The sequence below is a fragment of the Antrostomus carolinensis genome, unplaced genomic scaffold (genome assembly GCF_000700745.2).
Source record: "Antrostomus carolinensis isolate BGI_N321 unplaced genomic scaffold, ASM70074v2 scaffold16286, whole genome shotgun sequence".
NCBI lineage: Eukaryota > Metazoa > Chordata > Aves > Caprimulgiformes > Caprimulgidae > Antrostomus > Antrostomus carolinensis.
The window spans coordinates 14,986-33,758 of NW_010324075.1; the positions used below are offsets into that span (position 1 = coordinate 14,986).

At 45.5% G+C, this 18,773-nt stretch overlaps 1 protein-coding gene across 1 annotated transcript; it reads right to left on the minus strand.

Moving 5' to 3' along the window:
• Positions 1-842: 842 nt before the first annotated feature.
• PPEF2 (protein phosphatase with EF-hand domain 2) lies at positions 843-16,949 on the minus strand. Its single transcript, XM_010170820.1, has 16 exons — positions 16,889-16,949; positions 13,055-13,182; positions 12,527-12,584; positions 11,362-11,537; positions 10,234-10,348; positions 8,881-8,927; positions 8,278-8,444; positions 8,157-8,193; positions 7,916-8,065; positions 6,802-7,137; positions 5,143-5,328; positions 4,336-4,478; positions 3,715-3,821; positions 2,469-2,632; positions 1,789-1,876; positions 843-1,163 (listed from the first exon to the last, which is right to left on the minus strand). The coding sequence occupies exons 1-16, from the start codon at positions 16,947-16,949 to the stop codon at positions 985-987; spliced, it is 2,142 nt and encodes a 713-aa protein (XP_010169122.1). The 3' UTR covers positions 843-984.
• Positions 16,950-18,773: the final 1,824 nt, after the last annotated feature.

Below are 18,773 nucleotides of genomic sequence, written 5' to 3' on the forward strand. Positions count from 1 at the left end.
GGGTTCCAATTAATAAAGTATTTGAAATGTGCAATACAGGCTCTAGCAGAGGCTCTTCCCAGAAGTGGAACGAGGCTAGAATTCTCTTTCTCGAGGGCCAGGGCAGCAGTCTAAGTGCAGTCTCTTACCACTGCACCTCAGCTAGAGTGACTGTGCTGCACGTTTGAGATAAATAGGTGTTGTTTTCTTAGCAAACATTTTATCCTTCTCCCCACCCTCAGCTTTTTTAATGCTTTGAAAATAGCTTGAACACGCAGCGTAGGCAGTCTAGCAGAGGGCTACTCCATGTACTACCCTTGCCTTTGAGAAAGAACTGCACTGAATAGATTTCTTGAAAAAGCCCCTCTGCTAGAGGCAGTTTTGTGTGTTTGAGATGGTAGATGATAGTTTTTTCAAGTGTTGCTCCACTGCATGTATTTAGTAGCTTCAAACTTAGTTGCAGAACAAATGTATCCCAACAAAGGAAGAACAGAGGGCAAGTAGGTATTACCCTTGAAGCAGCACTGCTGCTAATGGAGTTGACAAACTCAAGAAGACATGAAGAGCCCAGAACCAGCAATCTAGAAAAAACTGTTTATTAAAAGGAAAGCTGTGCTCCAGCAGTTGCTACCTGGTTAAAACATCACCTACAAGGAATACCTGTACTTCCATTTTACTACACTTGAATAGACCTGTAACACTTCATCTCACGCATTGACAAGATAAACTAAGTTGCATCTTCCCTTTGAGCAGGAATTTCTACTTCAAACACAGCTCCCTTTTGAAAAATGGTCAGAAGTGAAGTGCAGCTTCTCTATTTTACCTGTTACCTTCCCCAGCTGGATCACAGCTGTTGGCTATGGTGGTCACTGTTTTCAACCAATAAGTGCTACAGGTACCTGCCTTCCCTCTCCCTCCTTCGCGTCTGCAGTTAGGGAGGAAGCAGTCCCCCTGGCTTGGCAGACAGTCAAGGCATTGGACGTGGCAACCCTCACCATCTTCTCACTACTGTGACTGTCTGACGAGGCGGAAGGCTTCTAGGAACTCGTTGAAGTCGATGTTTCCATCCTTATTGAAATCAATGCTGCGGACTAAGTCGTTGATGCCCTCATCCGTGAGTTCAATGTTCATGTGGGAGCTGAACAGCTTCCAGGTTTGGCGGAATTCTTCAAATGAGATGAGACCTGTGGAGAAGGAAGGCACAGCCACCTCAGCACAAGGTCACCAAGGGCACTGCTGACAGTCAGTCCCTGCTCAGCATACAAGGAGGAACCCCTGCTCATCTTTGATCTCTTGTCTCACCCCTACTTCCTGCATACCCTAAGGAAGGAAATAAATAACTGATAGTCTCAATTTCATGTGCTGCAACTAAACTTCTCAGCGTGCAGAACACTGGCTAAAATACAACTTAAAGCAGTAAAAAGACATAATACAATTTGGGAGACAAAGATGGCAAAGACTCTTTCTCAGGACTCAAAATTCTCAAAGTAATTCTGTGGACATGACTGCTCAAAAGCAGGTACCTCGCAAGATCCTGCTCTCATCACAGCTTTTGTTCTGCTGAACTCCTCCACAACAAACAATTATTATTTCTCTACCCAAACTGCACACGGTCCTTCAAAATGTGTTGTGTTTGTGGAAACTTGCAGTGATACTTCAGAAGCTCTTGAGGCAATAACCTCAGCTGAGGGAGGAGAAGGACCCAAGCCAAAAGCATTAAATAAAAACCGCCTTCTTAGGTACTAAAAGGAGCCCAAAAGTGGAGTGGATTACAGTGCAGTGACCAACACCCCCTGCACACCTCCTTACCTGAATTATCTTTGTCTATGATCCTGAAGATGGTCTCCAAGTTGGATCTGTTCCGATAAATGACTTCCAGCAAACTCGTCTGGATGTGCTGAAAAACAACACGGTGACACTCGTTCTACCCTTCTGCCAGCTCGCTGCCTTCTCTGAGCAGTTCCTGCCGACCTTCCCGTAAATACAAATGTTTCCTGCTCTCGAGAGTTTGCCAGCAGTGAAGGCACTTGCATTGTGTGTGGCTCACGAAACAGGTTTGCCATGACTGGACCCTCTGTGCAGCTCTGCATTGTAGCACATCACCAACCCCTCGCTTCCAAACAGCTTTGCCAGGCTCACAGAGAAGACAGTGACTTTGGCTACGCTTTTTAACCGTTGCAGAGTTGGTTTTCCTCTGTGCAATTACAAAACTGCGACTCAGAGAATGGAATATAGTTTTCCTACTTAAAAGCCTCCATCCAAAACTACATCTAGGTTTTGATTTCACATGCATCATCTATTTCTACAAGGGACTGAATGCCTCTGGGGTGCTGTGGTTCATGTAAGCTTTTCCCCTGACTTCAATGTGATTTTAGATTATACAGGAACTGGACTGTCCGCTCTCCTTTCCTACCATACTTGGTTCCACATGCTGGGGATCTTGTCAGCTGCTTTGCTTTGTGCTTTGATGGAAGGAGATGAGTCCTTACCTCTTGGCTCCGCTGCTCCACGGCCAAGTCATCAAGCCAGGACTTGTACTCCAGCATGCCATCCGTCGTGCTGGGCACCAGCTGCGGTCTCAGCATCCTCCAGGGCAATCCCAGGTGCAAGACTGACTCCACTGCTGTCGCCCAGTTGCTCAGCGTGATCCTTCCTGAAAGGAAAAGGTAAAGCCATGGAAACCTTCGAGAGATGGGCAGCTGAAAGCACACGAAGGCAAAGTAAAAAGCCTAGAGCAGGACGCATACCCAGTCTACCACACTGCTGACAGCAAGTGTCATTCCTCCCTGGCACATGTGAGCACTTTGGTACGTGAAAAAACCCTACATGGCTGTGCAAACATCAGCCACTGCAGGCACAAGTGCACTTACTGTTCCCCCAACTGCAGCAAGCTTTTGATCAGTGCAAGAAATCAGGGCTGTGGAGCTGCAGGCATCTGAACAATGAGAAAACACTAACTTTGGACATTTCATTACAGATTTGTGGCCTACAGCTGGGCTCACCCTGCAAATCATGGCCTACACAACTGCACTAGTGCTTCCAGGAACATGGAAAAGCCCCTGGTTTCACAACTGCTGTAACAGCTGAACTGGACTTTTACAAGCAAGTTTGCTGCCAGGGAAGAAAGCAAGAAAGCAGTTCTACCCTCAAAAAAGCAGTTCTGCCAGCCACTGCGTCCATTTTCTCCCCCAGCCCACAAACAGACAGATCTCAGCAACACATCTCAGTCACTGCAGCAGCAGAGCACTCCTAGCAGCAAGAGAATTATGAACTCTCAGCTTCTTCCTTCAGACTCTGACAGGCAGGTGCCACAGAGGACATCCAACACTTTCCTCTTCCCAGTGATTTAAAACTCCAGGGTTGAAGGAGCTCCAACGATCAGCCAGCCCTTCCCAAGTGACACGTGACAGACATGTGCAAGGACGTCTTTTCCAATGCTTCATCAATACTCCTGTTCCAAAGGGTTCTTCTAGTGCCAAGCCTAAACTGCTAAACATAAGCTAATCACCTCTTGCTTCTCCAACATCCCCTCATTTTAATGCCAGGTTCCCAACAGAGACACTGAATAACAGCAAATGGGACCGACACTCTGGCAAGGTCTGACACAGCCTCCCCCTGTCACAGTCACTGACAGCTATCAGTGAGGAATCTCCCAGTCAGCTGCACACTCAATTTAGCTGCTTCAACCCTGTGCTACCAGAGAATCAACTCGAGCGTCCCTCGGCTCAGACTTACCCGTATTGTCCTTATCGTAGGCCTTGAATGCGCTGATGAGGGCTGAGGTGTGAGCAAAGAGCTTTTCCCGCAAGGCTCGAAAGGCTGACTCCTCTACTCTGCTGATTCTGGAGGATGCAGAAAAGAGAGAGGTACGTTAAGGACTTGCCACAGAACACAAGAGAAGCTGCACCTTCCCACTCCTCCAGCCTGTACATGGATTGCCCAGACCTTCACCCGACAGTTCTGCATGGCTACAGCTGCATGGCAATGCTTATGACAAGGCACTGCATGCCTGGAGCACAGCTCCCCGCAGCTGATGCAGCGAATCCCTGCATCAGTTTGTGAAGTGACAAAGAAGGGAGCATCAGCAAGGGTCAAAAGTTAAAACCTGACATTGAAAAGAGAAGCTGGAAAATCAGCAGTCTAAAAAAAGAGTCCCCTTCTGATCTTGTAAAGCTCCCTCAACCCTTGAGCCTCCCTCAGTGATTTCTGCACAAAGCCTGAATCCTTCTGTAGTGCTGTTACTCAGCAGATCAAGCTGTGCAAGTGAAGCTCCAGACTCAAACTTTCTGAAAGCTTCCAAAGTTTTGGTGTTGGCAATTTTTACTTGGTGAATACAGACCAAGAGGAAAGCCTTGCCTTTGGGTCATAGTGAGAGTATGGGCTGTCTTGTTGGCTTGGTACTGAACAAAATGGGGGACGAGGTCTGGTCCCAGCTTCACATAAGCTCCCCTGTTGCTGCCAATCTCGTAGTAGTTTGAGGCTGAAAAGATGGTCAGCACCTAACCCCAAAAAAAGAAAGGCATTTACAGTGTGTACATACATCCTCTATTATATATACATGCATCAGTGACAAGCGATCCCACCCAGAGTCAACAGACTGTGAAAGCACCATGTTTTAGGTGGAAAAGGAAGAGCAAGGTGGCAGCTGGCCTGGAAGCCTTATGGGTGCGAGTTTCTCGAGGGCAGCTCTGGTCTCAGGTGGATCTGTCCACACACTGGGCTTCTGCGGTGTCACTTGTACTCTCCCGACAAACTTCTACTCTCCACTGCAGTGAGCGGAGTCAAAAGTGGCCTTGGTTGAGGTCACTGAAGTGACTGGATCTTCTGAGAGCAAAACTTTGCTGCAGCAGCTTCACAACACCCTTTTGTGTGTCATCTTCAGAAATGGGGGCAACGGCACAAATGGGTTCAGACCTTTTCTCAGCTACCACTCATGAGGACCTGCTTTGCCTGCACCACGGAGCAGGTGGCTCCAGACTGCCCTGACCTAAGATCTCAGCTGGGAACACAATTCAGTAACTCCCAGTAAGGCTGTTCAAGGGTTTGGTATGTACTTAACAAAGCCTCATAGGAAGAAATACAGAGCTGAGATAAGCCTCCACAGAAAGCCCACCCTGGCAGGATGGAAACCCAAGTATCCTTCACGCCACCCCCCTCACTGACCTTCCGGTTGTGACAGAACTCGTAGCCCTCTTGCTTGCACTCATGGGAACGGATGAGGAACTGCAAGTTGTACTTCTCAAGGATCTTCTGTGTCACATCAGGACCAAAGTAGCAGCCACCACCTCGCACCGTATTTACTCTGCAGCCCTCCTGAGACACGGGGTCGCTCCAGAGAATGTCTAAAATCTGAAACAGTTGGAAGAGTTCACTGAATAGAGCGTGTTCAGCAGATATCACCCATCACAGTTTCCAAAGCAAATACAGCTGTGTCTCCGAATCCCTCCCTGAACTGCTGCTGTTACCATATGGCAGGGACACCAATGCTTCCTGCATCCCAGCTGAACCACCATACTGCTCCACAGGACTGTCACAGACCTGGTCCACCACAGAGGTGACAGTATCATTGGCCTGGAGCTACAGGCACGCCCAAAGTGCCTGGGGGAAGAGGGGTGTCTGTAAATTAGGCCTGATACAAGCTTTCCCTTTGTTGCCTCTTAAGATTTCAAAGAGCCTTACCTGTCCTCCTCCATCCCAAACACAGGTCCTAGGGCAGGAACACCCAGCAGACCCTGAGGCCATGAGCAGGCTTAGTATTAAACTCCTTTGCTCTCTAGCCAGGACATTCTGCAGCCTCCAGAAATGTAATTAAGTGCTGATTTAGTAACCACTGTGTGGATTAAAGTTTAATCTCTTTACCCATGACCTCAATATATAGCTTTATGCTGATAAGGTGTGAATACCAGGATGTCGTATGTAGCGTGAAGTAAGGTGCTGATGGTTTCAGAGCACGCAGAAGGGGCTTACAGTCAGACTGCTCCAACACAAACAGGAAACCGAGTTCCCAGGCTTCGACCTGATGAGCAATCTGCTCGCAGTGCAGCCCAGCTAAATCCACAAGTTCTGTCTGCTCTTAGTACCGAAGATCACGACTCACTCATCAGCGAGTGACGTGCTCGTTCATTACCTACAGAGCTGACTTCAGACACTCCAGGTACACAGCAAGCGATACGACCACCGGGCTCTACAGTCAGCCTTGGCTATTTCTCTCCCCTGCAGTGAATCAAGAAAACCTGTTGCTCTGCTCTGTTCCTGAGCAGCAGATTTTATACACCAACAGGTGAATGCTGTGCTAAGGGCAAACACTGAGACAGAGCCTTGAGCAGAGAAAGCCAGAAGCCCGGTGAGGAGGCTGATTCACAAGGGTAGGAGAGAGGTGCCAGCAAAACAGCAGCTTAGCACCAGTCTTGCACACAGCTTATGTTCTCCTATGTGACTCTCATGCACAGCTCTTCATTTGCGAGGGAACCACGGTGAAGGATGGGCTGGAGGTAGTGCGGGTATCTAGCAAAACATCCCCAAGCAGCAGAGTTCATGTGCTCACAGGACAGCCCTTTCTGACCACTGGCCATTGAATGATCAGCACCAGGCTCTCGGGGGACAGAGTGGTACATAATAAATAGCACAAACCCAATTAGCCTGCCCACCGGCACTTCCACACCGAGTTGCTCCTTAACTCCACTACACAAAGCAGCAAAATCTCTCCACAGAGAGGTCTGTGCCCTGACACATCTATTTTGTACTGAGATTCCTCATAACAGAACAAACCTGCAGAAAGCACCCACATCCCACGGAGCTCAGGGTCCTGCTTGGACTACTCACCTGCTTCCACTCCTCCTGGCAAGTCCAGCACGGTGAATCCAACTCCGTCAAGGAGACCACGCTGGAAAAGGTGGGCTCCTCCTCCTCCGAGTCGCTGATGTCAGCCAGCTTGCGGCACCACTCGATTTGCTCCTGCACCGTCTGCCGGATCCACTTGGAGAACTCCAGCCTGTTGGTTATGCTGGGAGCCTGGGAGGTCTGGGACTGCAGAGATAAACTGGAGACGGTCTCGTTCCCTGCTTTGTCAGTCCCTGCTTCGCTCTTCTCGTTCGTTTCCTGGATTTCCACGTTTCTATTTGACTCCTTTCTTTTCTTCCCTCTTAATACAGAAATAAACTGAAAGAAGTAAGAGATGGTCACACAGCTTGGAAACCTACATCTCCAGCTCTAACATCTTCCATTGGCAGATTGTCAAGTGACCAGACCTCTGAGCCTCAATTCCCTTTGCTGCCATCAAATGCTGATTAATTGTGGGAGATTACTAGTGCTGTCCTCTCAGCTGTGCCATTCTTGGTTTACAGCTGGGGCTCCACATCCATCCTGACTACAGATCTAGCTCTTCTTCATTGACTTTATGCTGCCCAGACATTTCACAAAAGGTAGAGTACATGGATTGAATCTACATTGGAAACTAGGCAGCAGAAAGAGGCAAGGACTAGTGACTAATGCAAGTGTTTGTCGTTACACTTGGAGAAGGGAAGTAGAATTTCTCAACTAGGAAGTGAGGCAGAGACAAGTTAAATGACTTGGCAAAATCCTTCTGGAAATCTAGGGGGAAAAACAGGGTAAGAAACCATGGGACAAAATCTTACCATCGCTGTGTTTTTACAGTCAGCACCAGCACACCCATTTACCCAAGCCATTACCCCCACTTCCCTGGCTAGCATCCTTACTTCTGCCAGAAGCCAAGAATGCTTCTTCCCTTCACACCTCCTCCACACACACTGTTAAATCAACACGATCTGCTCCAAGCCTGTACCTAAACAAGGTTTGTCTAGGAAGACCATCCTTTAGATTATTCTGGTCAACAGCCAAGTTGACGTGTAGAAATAAGCTCCTCGCCACAAATCAGCGACACTGTTGTTTGTCACAGTATCTAGGAAATAAAACCTACTTTGTGCCTTTGAATTTTCTCAAGCATGTCCAGGTCAGTGGTGTCAGAGATGCCTCCGTGGACAACGAGGACTTTCTGATCAATCAGAGTAGCCAGGGGCAGCCAGCAGAAAACATTCTGAAACATCTTCAAGATTTTCTTTCCATGCACCTAGGAGGATAGGTCAGAAAGGAAAAGATGGAGCATGAAGCCTCTAAAGTCCATGTCTCACATGGTAAAGGAGATAAAAATGTATGCGTACCTTGTATTTCTGCATTACTTCCTTGGCAAAACCATAGCTAAAGGAACAGGAGAAAGGAAGTTCAGTGGGATTTCACAGCGACACCCTTGACGTCGCGATCAGCCCCACACAGAACTCGTACCGTAAGTTGACCATGTGGTCCTCATGGTTCCCGCGGTTGAGATGAACCTCCTTCGGATAGATCAAGAGGAAGGCAAAGAGGATGATGAGGATCTCCAGGGACTGTTTGCCTCTGTCTACGTAATCCCCGTTGAACACGTAGGACTTGGAAGGGGAAGGAAGGCCATTCTGTAAAAGGAAGGAACAGGCAGGTGTTACAAGGGAGGCCTCCTCGTGTGATCTACATCCACCTCCCCCCCTTCAGCTGCACATTCTCTCACTCCTGTCCCAGGTTACCTGACACATCACATCCTGACTCTGATTTTTATCCCGTAGGCTCCCAGTGGCAAACGCAGTGAAAAGTGAAAGCTGGCAGTTAGGAAGGGTTGCCATTGGCATCAGCACTTGCCAAACTGTCCACTGGCACTTCCCAAACGTACGTGTGTAACAGGTTTCAGAGTCAGCAAGGGAATAAGCTGCAGCTTTGTGAAGCTGTTTAAAAGTGATCAAATGGGCCTGGAGAATTGCACATGAAGGGCCGAGTTTTGCAAACACTTCTCAGCGTGACCCACGCGATACCTCTCACAATGCCTGGCCAGCCTCCCTCTCCAAAGACAGTGCCTACCTTATAAAATATGAGGAACAAGTCATCCAGCTGGCCGTGCAAGTCTCCTAACAGGCACAAAAAGACAAGTCACAGTATGTTTAACTTAAAAGGACACAAATAAATAAACTCATATGAAATATCTCCTCTATAAATTCATGACCACTGAAATATTTTGGGAAGTTCAAGGGACAAGTTCCCTTACGCTTGAGGCAGTGTGCCAAAAGGATGTGATGTAAAAGGCTTGAGCTGAAACCTGAGAAGGACAGAAAAAAACCCCACACCATCTTCTAAAGACTGATGCAGAAGCTTTGTTCATTTATCTCTTACAGTGACACAACACAGCACGAGAAACTGTTTGGCTTTGATCACTGCACAGGAGAAAGCTTTGCATACAAAATAATAACCAAACTAAATTTTCATTTAACATGATATTAGAGAGAGAGGGGTTGTTGTTTTTTTTTCAAGAAGCTGACTGCATGCAAAATTCTGTGCTAAGTGCCTATTTTTCAGCAGTATCTCAAAGTTTAAACATTAGTCCTAGAGTAGGAAAATAATGGTGGTAAGCTTTCTCTTGCAAATTTCCTTGCTATGACACAAGGATGTGTTAGTATTCTGGATCTGAATGCATACACTGCTGCTGCTACTGAAGACTCAGCTGAAACAGCTCCAGGACTTTGTTGTTTAAATAATCGCAGGCCACAGAACAGGACAGAAAGCGACTGAGTTCTGAGGCCAGTCCTTGGCTGGGAGCAGTTTCTGTGGTTTAGTGAAAGGATTCCCAAGTTTGAGGTGACAGAGCAAAGACAAGTTTGAGTCCAGTTGAAAAATTCTTTAAATCTTTCCTGTAATGTGTAACAATTTAAAAAGCCACTGCCATTAACACCCTTCATCTTCCCTCAGACAAATCCTCATCTTTTCCATCCTCCTTCTCACCTTGCATTTTTATAATCACTCTGACAGCACCGCTGCTACAGCAGGCTATGCCAAGGTCAATGCTACCATCTAGGGGCAGTGTTTGGTAAGGATGTATCCCAAAAAATCTCTTGTGGGAGCTAAATGCAGACTACAAACAGACAAACCACCTTCCTTCAACACCCCCATCCCGTTCCAGACCAAGCAGGAATAGGGTCATGATGCAGAATTGCTTCCTTCAGTCTTGACAGCAGCTCAAATATAGCATCAGAGGGTAAACCCAGATATTTTAGACAGCCCCTCAAGGCAACAAGCATTTTGCTCATGGACTGCATTCGTGTTCCACACACAGTACAGAGGCAGGCATTGTGCTCATGCTACCATTTTATAGCTTTCCCACCCCTTCGATGTGAGAGTCCTGCCCCAGAGACTGCGCAGTGCCCTCCCACCCAGACGTACCGCACACGGTGACCTCTTCGCTATAGCGGGTGGAGACGTGACTGATGTTTGGCAACTGCTTGAGGTGCTTCCTGGTCTCATGGAGAAGGTTTAAGACATAGCGAGCGTGGAGCTGCTACTAGGAGAAAGCAAAGGGATTAAAGCAGGAAATCAGTGACCTCTGAGCAGCGACGCAGTTCTGTCTGCACAGGCCCCAGAGACCCACCGTGGTAGCCTGGATGGCAGAAACGGACGACACTCAGTGCTGAACTGTGGGCTTACAAACAAGACAAGGCAAATACTGGACAACAACAGCACGGAAGAGGCTTCACCAAGCAGCTCAGCCTCAGCACTGAGGCTGGCAAGAGACCCCAAAAGCCCTGGCACTTTGTGGTCAAGCCTATATCTCCTGGACAGCATCACCTTCTAGAGCAGCACAAATTCCAGCCCAGTATCACAGGTAAGAAGCTGCTCCTCTAGATCTTTCTTAGATTTTTTCCACATTAAACCAGACCATGAGCTGCCATGTGTTCTGCAGAAATACGTTCACTCAAAGCCACTCTGTAGGCATTTAATACAAGTCAAGACTCTAGAGACCTTTTAGAAAGGTCGTTTTGTTTGAAGGGATGCTGTGGCCTTTTTGCAGTTCAGCACCTTGCCTGAGTGGTGGCAGCAGAACACTGCAATGGTTCAAGGACTTGTTAGTGCTGCTGAATTGGTACTGGACTTCCTCATAAAAACCTCACATTTTACATTTTAAATATGAGACAAAGTTGCATGGCACAAAACATGATTGTAATCAGCTGTTTCCATCTGGGCCATCCTATACTTTTTCACAAATTGAGGGATTACAACAAAAAATGTCTCAAAAGTGGCAACATGGACTGTTGTGGGGTGGTTTTTTTTCCTTTTAAAATTAAATTCAAGTTAATATTGGCACACACCTATGAAAAGTTTTCAGTTTTCAGAAAGGAACAAAGTTCTTATGGCAAGGGGATACCCTATCATTTCCATCCCCCCTTTACTTAAAAGCATCCCACCTTGTCATATCCCAATCAGCTTAGCTTGTTTGGAAGGCTAAAACCAAATTAAATATCCTCCACCCCTGTGTAGAGAAGGGGAAAGCGTGGTTCCTTTTGGGATCCTTACTTGTTTCTGTTTGAAAGCTTCCAGCAAGGCAGTCGCCTGGTCAGGAACCAGTGGGAAAGAGAGACGGGGTCCAGTATAGGAGTCTGGCACCTCCATGGATTCATAGTCACAGTATTTTTCCAGCTCTGCCTCTTTGAAGCTTTCCCCACTTACGAGCATGCGACTGATAAAATCCCCTGGATGGCAGATGGGTCCGTTTGATTGGGGGTTTTTTTGAAAAGAGAAAGAGACAAGAAAAAATTAAGTTGGCTCAATCCACCCTTGTAGTAATTTGCTAAGGAGAAGCTATTTGGTTAGGCTAGAGCTCAGGAGCAATGGCAGCAACAGAGGCTCGCTCCTACTTTGATTCTGCTACAGAATAAGGAACTGTCTCCTACATGCCACTGTTTTTTCTAAGCTGGCACTGTTACATTCTCAGTGTTGCACAAAATTTGTACAAATAAGCATTATTTTTTATTGCTGTAGCATCTGAGAGCCCAGCTGAAGGAACAGGACATTATTGTCCTGTTTTATACAGACACTGAAAAGTCTTCCTTAACAAAGGTTTGCTGAAAAACATATGAGGTGGTTGTGAGAATAAGGGTGGCAGTTTGAAAGGAAGGAGTGAGGTCTTCAGCGGGTTGTGGTCAGCAAAGTAAGTAGTTAATTTTGACTGAACTGCCATCAGGTTTCAGAGCTGAGGTGATTAGCAAGTTCCCAACACATAGAAACAACATATCTCTCTGCAGATTCAGGAAGATACTGTATTGGTTCTCACAGCACTCCCTCGGCCCCAGTTAGAAGTGAGAGACTAAATAAGTAGACACCCTAGAGCACAGTTCCCTAAAGATGGATTCTCTCACTTCAGAAATGGACTTTGCAAAGCTCTGGTTACCAAGGGTCACTGAAGAAAGGCAGATTTCTAATACTGTTCTTAGGAAACATACTGAGCTTTTATTCCCCTTTCCAGCTCCTAAGGAGCAGGAATTGCCCCACATCCCTCGCACAGCTGTGGTAGTCTCCAGACAAAACTCTCCCTATCCAAATTCTTGATGCCATTGCTCTTTACACCCTCCTGGCCCTCTATGCCATCCTGAAGGGCCAGCACTGGGTGATAAATCAATACAGGGTGCAATCTTTGGCTGGTGGCTGGTGCCACATCTGCAAACAGCACATAGAAACTTACTCTCTTTATTGGTGCTTGGCGTGAAGTGGTCCATGAGGTAAGTGAAGAAGTTGTGAAGCTGTAAGAAGAGAGAGAGAGAACCCATCCTCATTCACCCTGGAATGAAATTCTGCAGAGTGGCAACTTAACAGGATCTTCTTTCTGGAAGTATTATCTATGCCCTTCTCATGTTGTCTGGTATGTACAACAAATCATTCTATACCAGTTCTAGTTCTGAGTGTCTTGTGATGAAGTCAAAAAAGTAGCTTTACCTTCACCCAGAATCAAAGTTAAAGTATAACAAACATACTAAGCTTGCCTATTGTGTTCAGACTCAGGAAGAACAATGATATATGGTCCTTATGGCATTCTTTCCAGACTCATTACTTAATGTTTCATCACACATCAGCAGGCAGGACATCAGTAGGCTAAAAAGGGGCAGGAAACCCAGTCCTTGGCCCACTGAAGCACTTACAGGGTTATGAGTCTGTGGCACAGAAACCACCCTCCTATGTCTTTTCCTACAGATTCATTTCATTGGCATCTTACCTTGATCTGATCCTGCTCACAAGCATACTCAATGGATTGAAAGATCCTCCAGGTGCAACGTCGGCGCATTTCCAGCCGAGCAACATAGCGCCGGTACCACTGCTGGATCAAGACAGCTGCCTTGAAAGCTAGGGGACAAATACAGAACCAACCTGCAGTGGCTGCAGCCGATGCACCCTGCTACCACTCCTTTCCTCACCCTGAACATTGAAGAGGGACCTTAATTTTTCAGGAGTAGGTTTTCAGGAGAGGTGTTCTGATGCCTAAATATTAAGGATAACAAAACACCCACTTTTTTTTTTCCACCGTATTGTAAAGAGGTTGATCTTACCCTGCCTGACCAGAGACCACTGAAGAGATCCTAACCATCGCTGCTGGCTCCTCAGCACCAGCGCTAACGTATTAGGGCCTAAAGAGCCAAACACATTCGTCAGTATTAGTAGACAGTTTCCTCCCTTTCTGTCTACCTTGATCATTTTCACATCCATCTGATAATCTAGGTGACTGGGGCTTCAGGAAACCAGAAATTTGACTGAGGCCACACAAGGAGCTGGGGGAAAACAAGACATCAAGTCCCCTTCCAGAGCCTTAAAAATAGGGGGTTTGTCTGTCTGCCTTTAAGCCAAATAAATACCTCAGCTTTTGCAGTTCTGGACAAACTTCAGAAGGGATCTATTCTAGCATTAATATTAACATCTTGGAATAAAATAAAGACAAAATTAATGTCCACAGTGAAAAGAGGAAGACAGGTCTTTGGCCACGTAATGACTCCGAAGGAACAGCATGCCAGGAATTTCCAGGTGCCTGGTCATGGTTCAGTCTATAGCCAGCACTGGCACCGGGCTCTTCCCTCTATAAATGATGGCTGTTCCCCTTGATCTTTAAAACCTAACCATTCCCCTGCATTTCCCCACTTTTAGTGTTTTTCATTAAAAGATTATTTCAGATGAAGTGTGCACATATTGAAAGCGAAGTACATTGCTGCAGTTTCCCATTTCCTTTTTCAAATTCTGCCACAGGACTTTGTGTACCTCTAGAAGCTCTCCCATCCTCCTTAGCTGGTCTTGACCAGAACTTTGTGTACCTCTAGAATACCTCTTTGTACACCTCTTTGTGTACCTCTCCCATCCTCCTTAGCTGGTCTTGACCACGTTTGGACTGCCTGGTTACTTTATAGCACCTCGCCAACAAGCTCTGCTACTTGGCATCTCTCCTTTGATTACACTGTGTGTTCCTTCCTGTTCATTTCTGGAGCCCTCCTCTAGAGCCCTATGTTTACAACATTTTCTAACAGTGCTTCTCCGTGTCACCTTTAGCTGAGGGAGGAAGGGATGACTGCTCCATCTCCAGACTGGCCCGAAAATCAAATGGAGATGACAAGAGTTACAGAGTTAGCCCTGCTGCAAGAGCTTGTATTCCCTTGGCAGCTGGTTTGTGAGAGGACTGCTGTGTTCACCAAAGCAGAGAGTGCAAAGGAGGGTGTGAGGTGGAAAAACTTTATTAAAAAGAAGGAAATCCTCCACCTCTAGCCCAAAGGCTGCTAAGTGCTGGCAAGAGACAAAGAGATCACATTAATTCCATTAGCTTGCATTAATTATGTAACATAAACCACCCTCCTTCAGTAGGAAACATTGACCTTTACCTAAAGAAGATATGCTGATGGCTTATGTCTTGAAAATAATAATCCTTCTAAATTATGTTACTGTTACAGCACTAGGAGCTGTGGAGCACAAGAAGGGAAGAGCTATTGCTGTTGTGCAGCTGGGGAACCGAGTCACGGTGAAGTCGTGGACAAGAAGGTAAGACTTGGCCAGCCTTAATTCAAGAATAACTTATGTATTCTTTGCCTGAGCCTTATATCTTGTTGAGAAAATGCTTACTGATCTGCTGGGCTATGAAAAAAACTTGAAAGGCTGACTTTTTTCCTACAGTTTGGTGCTCCTGATGCTACCTTTCCAAGCCTCCTTTCTAACAGACCCAAACTAGCTGCCTTACTCCCTGTACAGTAATTTGGCTGACACGTAACCAGAATTGCAGTCACAACCACTCTCTAAAATAAACGACTTTTAAATATCTTGCATTCCCCTAGCAGTGGATAAAGGTCCAATCACTGAGGTAGGAGACAGATGTATTTCAGCTGCATCCCGATCAGAAATTCATAGGTATGACTCCACATATACCAATGAAAACTAGATCCTTTGAAACATTAAAAATAAAATCTAGGAAAGACTTGTTATCAAGCACACAGTGAGCATATATACCACCATCCACAGCATTTTAAGCTCCAGATGGGCAAGGCATTGATTTTTTAATGCTACTTTTACAGAGACTGACTCTGCAACTGAAAAAAGCCAGGTATTCTAATTTACTAGCTTACCTGGGTGAGTTGCATCTGGCAGTGTTTGTACTAGTTTAGAAAAAAATAATAAAAAAGGAAGAGAAAGAGATTTATCCACATTTTATGAGGATCCAAGCAGTAAACTGAATCATATATCACCGTATAAGCTACTGAAAGCATGGCAAAGTGGCAGCAAACTAAAACAGGCCTGTTCATGCTAGCAGGATAGTTCAGGAATCAGCTTACAGGGAGAGTCTGCACCCTCTCTCGGGTTCCCCATCCCCTTCTCCACAGGCGCAGGGCCGGTTTAACAGAGCTCTGCTGGCTGCACTTTCCGTAGGGAATAGCCTCTGGGCCTCGTACAGAGGGGACAGGACACCGCCTGGAACGTGATGATGCTTGGGTGGAAAAGTCCTAAGCAGCTCCACATCTGCAGATCAGCAGATCTGAAGGATTTTGAGAACCAAATGCAAGAAATTCAGAGAGGTTTGACTGTCACGGGAAACTGTTTAAGAGATAACAGGTCTAATACAGAGTTTCAAATAAGTGACTAGTTTGTTTGTTATAGATAAACCGTTACCATAAAATAGCCATGAACTTTTTGGGAAAGTCCGTGGTGCTCTGGTGCTATAGGCAATAGACAAGTCTAACTTACTTGAAAAAAAAAAAAAAAAGGGGGGGTTTTTCAACAGAGAAAAAACACAAACAAAAAGGGCTGAGTCACAACGGTATCCCTGCGTTCTTCATTTCTAAAGGCAATGACTGGTTTTCCTGTCAAAGCACATGCAAACAGTTTGCCCCATACTGCTGTTCTGCCCGTGCTGATGACAGAATGATTCAAACAAAGTGATCTGTTTACTTTTTTACACTTCCTTATGTGCAAATTCTCACTCATAAACTCCCTTTGTTCATACTGTCATTCAGAGGGGTTCATAAAAATAAATCATTACAGCTTCGAGAGACATAAATTGTCTAGAATATTCGCAGAGATTAAGAGCATTGCACTGACATAATCAGAAAAAAGCACACTTTTTGCTTTTCAGCTTTTCTTAGCCACACCATCTTAGTTTCTGTAGAACCCTATTTATTCTGGCTTTACTAATATTTCTGCTTCATCAATCCTGTGCCACTAACGCAGTCTTTACAAACTGAGTCCACCAGAAGCACCAGGGAGATACCGTCTGTCTCGCTGTCAGCACATGGCAACACATGCCTTAGCCAGCAATTGGTTAATCCATCGGATGTTAGTTGTAACAGAACTGCTTTTTGCTGCTTCATTTCTGGTCAGGTTTGGGTTGATTTTAATCTAATCCTGATCTAAATAGCTGATATTTTCTCAGGCTTGTTGGTCTTCTGCCTGACAGCTGAGACTCCTTGTCACAGGGTACTGAAAGACACAACCTCACCTCAATACTATCAAGAAAACCAGGTAACTCAGAAAAGAAATATGTGCAGGAGCAGACAGGAAATATATTACTTTTCAAAGAATCACTCACCATTTTCAGACTTCTGCAGGGAGTACTTGTAGTTGGGATTTACAGAACTACCAGATCCCATGTTCTCCAACCAATGCTCCTAGAACGTTGCAGACTGGCCCAGTATCACCAAAGCCACAAAAGAGATGCAGGAAAGACCATTCGGTCAGAATCAAAACAGCTGCAACATGTCCCACAGTGCTGAGGATCTATAATTAAATATATTAACACTTAAGATCAATGAGCAGATGGTCTGCCTTGTGCTCAAGTACATCTTCCACTACCAGGTTTTTCCAGCTACTTTGTTGTCTTCTAGACAATCCGAGAATGAGGATTTCTATCTCACTGTTGCAAATTTCAAGTCAGCTATATAAATAGGAATGATTTGAACACCTTTCCTAATTGTATAAAACCAGCAGAGACTGCATATCTGGGTACTGTACTAGTATGGTAGATGTATAAACTGGGCTTTCCTGTACTCTCAGAGTGCTTCACATACCTAATTTAGGCTCCTATCTCTTAGCAATATGGCAGTCTTTGACCTGAGCCTTCATTTCAGATGCTACAACAAAATAATTTTGCCTGAGTTCTGAGATCAGACCACATCTTCAAATCCTCATGCTACCTCCTCACTTCCTCACGCACAGCTGAAGCACCTGGATGAAGGTGCCACACGTGACTGCGTGTGAGAGGCAGTTGTACACTGTATAGGAGAAAAAAAAAAAAGCTTTTCAATATTGATCAGGAACTATAAAAGTCATTAAATTGATTGATTAACAATCAGCATATGCAGGCAAATATTTGTGCATATAGCCATCTGTGAAGGATAACTCTCATTACGAGGGATGAACACACAGATGGTATTTAAATCTATTTGCAGTCCCTCTATTTGCTAGAGGGAAGATAAGTCTAAAATAACAATTAGCTATCATAAGAAAATAATCAGCTTTGTTAAACACTGCTTTCCTTCACCTCGTGGATCTGCTTGAGCGTGGAAGCATATTATACCATCAATTGCTCAGATCCTGGCCTGTAAAAAAGGACAGGACAGCCAGACTTCGATAACCTCACTGCTGTGGAAAGCTCTGGTCAGAGCAAATGGATCCTATTTCAAGATTAGGTCAAATTCTGAACTCTCTCACTTGGAGGACAACCAGAATGTTGTTCACAGTTAGACATGTTTCCTCTGAAAAAAACACCCCAATCATGTAGGAAAACCAGAACTCCATGTATGACTGCCAAAGCATCAGAATTACACAGATTTTTATTCTAACCCAGAACTGGGGGAGGAGAAAGCTGAGAAAGGGAGGGAGGGAAATAAGCACCTGTAAAAGTGTTGAGCCTGGTACTCAAAGGATTCTGAAGGTTCAGGACAGTGTGACTACAGAAGCGCTCTTCTCCCCAGCAGAGGGAAAAGTCCTTCTCCTTTTCTCACCTCCTGCAATCCTTTTGCCTCCTTCAGTCTCTTTCCACCTCACCACGTCTTTGCTCTCAAAACAGCTACAGATCTGCACAAACACTAATTGAAGGAACACATCCAGCGTTTGCTCAGGAAGGTGAGCTGAGCTAAGCAACATTTCAGCATGGAAAGTTTCTAAGGCAGGTGAAATGCTGAAATTCTCTACCTTGCCCAGGATGCTGAATTGCACAATGGCATCTTCACAATAACCGGGTGATGCAACGGGAGGATAAGTAACAAGGCACTCAACAAAATACCAGTCACTCGAGTTTTATTCTAACAACATTATTTCATACCAGTCTCAAGAATGGCCTGAAATCACTTCTGAATTACACCCAGTTACATCCAGTGCTTTATGGCCTTTGTGCTTAAATAATGCAGGTACTCTGACAGCTTTTCAGATTATTAACTACTCAGACAGACCGCTGCACTCAAAAATCAGAATCC

Excerpts from the sequence above, each read along its gene's own strand:
- PPEF2 (XM_010170820.1), bottom strand. The coding sequence starts at position 16,949 with ATGGGATCTGGTAGTTCTGTAAATCCCAACTACAAGTACTCCCTGCAG. Across the intron at positions 8,445-8,880 it reads TGTTCCTCATATTTTATAAG|AATGGCCTTCCTTCCCCTTC; the intron begins GTAGGCACTGTC and ends TTCCTTTTACAG. Across the intron at positions 8,066-8,156 it reads AAGTAATGCAGAAATACAAG|GTGCATGGAAAGAAAATCTT; the intron begins GTACGCATACAT and ends CTATCCTCCTAG.